At 43.2% G+C, this 6,579-nt stretch overlaps 1 protein-coding gene across 1 annotated transcript in view; it reads right to left on the bottom strand.

Moving 5' to 3' along the window:
* Positions 1-6,579, bottom strand: part of Slc25a16 (solute carrier family 25 member 16) — a 30,315-nt gene that overhangs the window by 15,427 nt on the left and 8,309 nt on the right. The window contains exons 2-3 of the mRNA XM_021205457.2: positions 4,496-4,588; positions 2,472-2,605 (exon numbers count right to left, since the gene is read on the bottom strand). Of these exons, the coding sequence (XP_021061116.1) occupies positions 2,472-2,605; positions 4,496-4,588 (227 nt within the window). The remainder of the gene's footprint in view (positions 1-2,471; positions 2,606-4,495; positions 4,589-6,579) is intronic.

Below are 6,579 nucleotides of genomic sequence, written 5' to 3'. Positions count from 1 at the left end.
AAAAGAAAAGAAAAGAAAAGAAAAAAAGAAGAAAGAAAGTTTGCCATATATGTGCAGCACCACTGGGAGCCAAAAGAGGGCATTAAATTCCCTGATTGGAGTTACAAATGGTTTTGGGCTACCATATGGGTGCTGGGAATCAAGCCTGGGTCCCTAAGGAGAGCAGTCAATACTCTTAACCACTAAACCATTGCCAACCCAAATATAATTTTTTTTTATTGTAAAGTCAGGCTGGGTGTAGTGGCACATGCCTTTAATACAGCAGAAGCAGGTAGATCTCTGTTAGTTCAAGGCCAGCCTAGTCTATAGAGCAAGTTTCAGGACAGCCAGAGCTACACGGAGAAAATCTGTCTCAAAGAAGAATAAAAATAAATAAATAAATAAATAAATAAATAAAAATAAACTTTAAAAAAACTGTCTCAAAAAAAAAAAAGAAAAGAAAAGAAAGAAGTAAACTTAAAAAGAGAAATGGAACGAGTGTAACAGGTAAGCTGCTGACGCACTATTGTGAAATAATAAACCTTTGTAACATGATTCCACTTATTTAATACCAAAGTCTCAAACTGGAGATACAGTTCACTGGTAAAAAAATTTGTCTAGGGTGCTTAAGGCTCTGGGTTTGAACCTCAGAACAATGAAATATATATGCACATATGTGTGCATAGTTATATAGTTAATGATACATGGTGGCGCATGCCTTTAATCCCAGCACTTGGAAGGCAGAGGCAGGTGGATTTCTGAGTTTGAGGCCAGCCTGATCTACAGAGTGAGTTCCAGGACAGCCAAGGCTACACAGAGAAACCCCATCTCAAAAAAAACCAACCAAACAACAAACAAATAAATGATACTTTATGCCAATTGAAAACATATAAACATAATAAATGAGTATAACTATATAAACATAAAAGGAAAGCCACACCAGTATTCTCAGAGAACTGGAGAACATGCCTATTAAATAGGCTGGAGGGACAGCACAGTGGGTTAAGCATACTTGGTGCTGTTCCAGAAGATGTAAATTCTGTTTTGAGCACCCTCATCAGCTAACCCCAGCTCCAGGGGAAATCCAGTGCTCTCTTCTGGCCTCCATAATCACCATACACACGTACACACACAAATAATTTTTAATTTAAAAAGCATATTGAAATATTATAAATTTACCTTTTAAAAAACACTTCAAGTTTTATTCATTTTATTTTCTGTGTGTTTGTGTGTGGGAGAGAGATAGCATCAGCTATCAACCATGTGGGTGGCAGGAACTGCACTTGGTCTTTAACTTGGCGGAAGCCACCCTTACCCTTTACCCACCTCACTGACCCTGTACCTATCTTTCTGGAAAGTACTTTTGAGCTGGGCGTGGTGGTATATGCCTACAATTCCAGCACTTGAGAGGGAAGAGGCAAGACTAGGAGTCCAAAGCCAGCCATGGCTACATAGTAACTTCTAGGCCAGCCTTATATAAAGTCCAGGTCCATCTCAAAACAAACTAAGAGGAAATGAGAAGACTCTCGGTTGGAAAAGTGCTTGCACAGAAGCATAGAAGCTTGCACTGGATTCATAGCGCCCAATCTTGACTCTGAAGCTAAAACTGCTAGTGTGCACAGAATTGTAGCCTCAGTCCCCAGCACTGGGGGGAAATTCCAATGGAAAGCATGCTAGCATACCCATATAATCCCAGGGCTGAGAGAATCTCTTCTGTACTCTATGGTTGCATCATGCGTCAATAAAAATCCTATGGCCTATAGGGAAGGGTAGAATGGAAGGTAGGACATCCGGTCAGCAGAAAAGATTCTGGGATAAAGCCAGGAACCAGGAGGTCAAAACCATGGGGGCTGAGCAGAGGTAACCAGCCAAATGTCAGGACATAGACTAGAATAAATGGGATAAGAAGTTATGATCTAATCAGGAAACCAACCTAAGCTTATGGTCAAGGTGTTTGTAAAGATATTTTGAGTCTCAGAGTCATTCCAGTTGCTTGGGCCTAGGAGGAAAAAATGCACTCACCACCCTGTACTTGGGAGGCTGAGGCACAAGGCGTTCAAACCTAGCCTGTGCTTGACATAAAGATACTGTTTCCCACAGCAAGGCTTGGTGGTGCATGCCTTTAATCCCAGCACTTGGGTGGCAGAGGCAGGCAGATTTCTGAGATCCAGGCCAGCCTGGTCTACAAAGTGAGTTCCAGGACAGCCAGGGCTACACAGAGAAAACCTGTCTCAAAAAACAAAAAACAAACAAAAAAAAAGATACTGTTTCAAAACCACAAAAGATGCAAGGGACTAGCAAGATGATTCAGCAGAAAGGACACCTGCCACAAAACCTGAGAACCTGAGTCCAAAGCGAGACCTTACAGGATGGGAGGACTTCTATAAGTTGCTCTTTGACTTCCATGCACATGCATACACACATACATAAAAACAAATGTTTGGTATTAAACATAACATTCAAAGACATGAAAGAAAGAAAAATCCTACTACCGTTTTATAATGCTCAAAGGCCATGAACTGGATTGCACCGTAGGGAAAGATCCGAATCATCATTGCACCGTTTCCTTTATATAGTCCAAGGTAGCCTTCCTTTTGGGGAACAGCACGCAGTGTGGAAAGTACCCCTATTCGTGGAAAGAGTTTAGAAGAATACTATTAAGGTAATGGAAACTAACTGTGAGCCAGGCATGTGCTCCCATGTGTAATCTGTCTTCCCTGTTTCTGTTTTGTTCTTCTTTCTTTGTATTTATTATTATGTATGTGTTTGAGAACGTGTGCACACTGGTGTGCTCATGTCACTGCATGTGTACAAGACAGAGGACAACTTTGAGGAGAAGGTTCTCCTTCCATATTCATATGGGTCCTGGGGATCACACTCATTAGGCTTTTGTGGTAAGCACTTTACCCACAAAGCCATCTTGCTGGCCCATGTTTCCCCTTTTTCCTTTCCTTTTTTGGTGTGTGTGTGTGTGTGTGTGTGTGTGTGTGTGTGTGTGTGTGTGTGTGTGTGTGTGTTTTGTGACAGGGTCTGACCATATAGCTCCAGCTGGCCTACAATCTGTAATTCACAGAGACCTGCCAGCTTCTGCCCTCTGAATACTAACTAGACTAAAGACACTTGCCCCAGCTTGACCCTTGTTTTGTTCTTTTTCCTAAGTAATCTCAACACGGGGGAGGCTAAGGGAGAAAGATTACATGTTCAAGGTCAGCCTGGGCTACATGTAAGTTTGAGGCTCAACCTAAAGAACAGTGTCTTAACGTTCCCTCCTCCAATAAATGTATTGAAATTCAATTTTTCATAAAAAAAAACAGATAGAGATTAATAAACCATTACTCATAATGAAACTTATTTAAGGAATTACATAATTTCAAGAGTGTTTTGTTTTTTCTAGAAAGGGACTCCTATGACTGAGGATGGCCTCAAACACCCTAGACAGCCAAGAATGACCCTGAAGTCTTGATCACCCTGCCTCTGCACCTCAAGCACTGGTATTATTAGTGTGCACCATCATGCCCAACCACAAATGGTATTTTTTAACCACTTTTTTATTTTATTTATATATATATATAGCTGTTTTACCTATATGTGTGTATGCATTATGTGAGTGCCAGATGCCCACAGAGCTCAGAAGAGGGTACTGGACCCCAGAAACTAGACACATGGTTGAACCACTGTGTGTGTGCTGGGAACTGAACCCAGGGCCCTACAAAAAGAACACATGCTTCCAACCTTCCACTGTGGCTGTCTTCAGACACACCAGAAGAGGGCGTCAGATCCCTTTACAGACAGTTGTGAGCTACCATATGGCTGCTGGGAATTGAACTCAGGACGTCTCAAAAAGCAGTCAGTGCTCTTAACCACTGAGCCATCTCTCTAGGCTATTCCATTCGTTTTCATTTTTGGCTTTTTGGCAAGTTGGCAAAATTTCAACCTAGCTTTTTGCCAACTTGACACAAGCTAGTCATCTGAGAGGGGAGATCCTCAACTGAGAAAATGCCCCTATACTATAGGCCTGTAGGACATTTTCTTAATTAGTGATTGATGTGGAAGGGGACCCAGCGCTTTGTGGGTGGGACCACCTCTGAGTTCTACAAGAAAGTGGTCCTGGGTTCTATAAGAAAGTACACTGAAAGCTGGGCCCTGTTAGTGCACACCTTTAATCTCAGGACTCAGGAGGCAGAGGAGAGCAGATCTGAGATCCAAGCCAGCCTGGTCTACAGAGGACTGCCACACAGAGAAACTCTGTCTTGGAAAACCAAAAAGAAAAAGAAAAGGATATAGAAAAGGGCGGACTGAGCAAGCTGTGAAGCTGCAGTCATCCATGGCTGCTATCCTGGTGCAGGGCTCTGCATCAGCTCCAATGGTTCTGCCCTCTGTGAGTTCCTGACTACTTCAGTGATGAACTGGGACACAGAGGAGCAGGTGAGATCAACCTTTCCTCCCCCGCAGGCTTTGGCTATGGTGTTTTATCACAGCAATAGAAACCCTGACTAAGACAGCATGTAGAACTCACCTAAGTGTTTGTAATGATGGTTGTGAGCTTGTAATAAAACCTTCACTCGGTCCAGGGGAGCAACTGTGGTTTTGGCGCAGCATCCAGCAATACCTAAAAGAAAACGGAAAGGTCAGAAAGAAACTGGAGACCATCTCCTCCTAAAGGGAAATCATCACAGGTCCAGCCAGAACACCAGCTGCACTTCAGTTTGGTCTCCATGGGGAGAAGTGCTAAGTAAAAGGTTCTGCACATCAATGGCCCTGTACCCTGTAACTTATAGACAAGTTCTAAGTGTATCCAGCAAGGTAATACCCAATGCCGGAAGGCCAGAGGGCAATTTACCCAACTGGGAAGTTCCATTTGAAACTCTCTTCTAAAAATTTTTTCATTAAAACATCACAACTGTTGCCTACAGAATCAATCATTCACTATAGTGCAGCAAGTATGCCCCTGGTGCCTACTCTGTTGCACTTGTCAGCAGGTATGCATGCAAGCAGAGGCATGCTTACAGCAAGTTCCCATAGATGTCTGCTTGAGCCGTAAGTCTACCAACAAGGATGGCTCTAAAATGACTCAGTAAACGACATGGTGGCACATTCAGCCTTCGGGAGTTGAGACAAGAGAACTCTGAGTTCCCATTGCTGCAGCTACACAGTTCCAGGCCAGCTTGAGTAAGATCAGGTCTCAAATTAAACAACTGAGGCAGAGGCAGGCGGATTTCTGAGTTCGAGGCCAGCCTGGTCTACAGAGTGAGTTCCAGGACAGCCAAGACTATACAGAGAAACCCTGTCTCGAAAAAAAAAAAAAATTAAACAATTATCACCCATGCCTTTAATCCCAGCACTTGAAAGGCAGAGGTAAGCATGTTATCTGTGAGTTAGGGGCTAACCTAGTCTACATAGTGAATTCCAGGACAACCAGGGCTACAGAACTATAGAGAGATCCAGGCTCAGAAAAACAAACTACAGAAAGAAACAAGAGCTAGATAACATGGCTGTACTGGCTTAAGGTACTTGCCGTCAATCCTCATGACCAGTTTCCTCCTGAGACACACATTGTGGAAAAGTAAACCAATTCCCACAAGTTACCCTCTGACCTCTGCACATGCCCCACACAGACACCCCAAAATAAATGCAATTTAAGAAATTTTAGGGGCTGGTGAGATGGCTCAGTGGGTAAGAGCACATAACTGCTCTTCTGAAGGTCCAGAGTTCAAATCCCAGCAATCACATGGTGGCTCATAACCATCCATAACAAGATCTGAAGACAGCTACAGTGTACTTACATATAATAAGTAAATAAATAAATCTTTAAAAAAAGAAAAAGAGAGAAAAAAGAAATTTTAGGGAGGCGGGCGTGGTGGCGCACACCTTTAATCCCAGCACTTGAGAGGCAGGCTGATTTCTGAGTTCGAGACCAGCCTGGTCTACAAAGTGAGTTCCAGGACAGCCAGAGCTACACAGAGAAACCCTGTCTCAAAAAGAAAAAAGAAAGAAAGAAATTTTAGGAAGCCAGTTATGGTGGTGCATGTCTTTAATCCCAGCACTCAGGAGGCAGGGGCATGTGAGTTTGAGTCCCACCTGCTCTACACTCCAATTCAATACAGCTAAGGCTACATAGAAATCCTGGCTCAAAAAAAAAAAAAAAAAAGGAAAGGGGGGAAAAGAAGAGGGAGAGAGGGACAGGGAGAGGAATAGGGAGGGAGGGGGATGGGGAGAGGCAGGTGGGGGGAGAGATGGAGAGAGACAGAATGAATGAGAATTTGAGGAGCTTGAGAGATGATTCCAAGTTAAGAACACTGATTGTCCTTCCAGAGGACCTGAGTTCAATTCCCAGCGATCTGTAACTCCAATACCAGGGTGTTCATGATCTCTTTTGATTGGCACTACCTGTATATGGTATGCACACATATATACAAACAAAACACCCAGCACAAAAATAAAAATAAAGGAAAAATTATTTGTGCGTGCGCACGCATGTACACGCACACACACACACACACACACACACACACACACACACACACTAAAGAAGGCTTCCCTACTAGAACCAGGCATGAGCCGGGTGTGGTGGCACACGCCTTTAATCCCAGTACTCTGGAG

This window comes from Mus pahari, chromosome 9 (genome assembly GCF_900095145.1).
Source record: "Mus pahari chromosome 9, PAHARI_EIJ_v1.1, whole genome shotgun sequence".
Classification (NCBI taxonomy): Eukaryota; Metazoa; Chordata; class Mammalia; order Rodentia; family Muridae; genus Mus; species Mus pahari.
The sequence above is the reverse complement of the archived record's forward strand: the minus strand, read 5'-3'. Positions and strand labels throughout refer to the sequence as shown.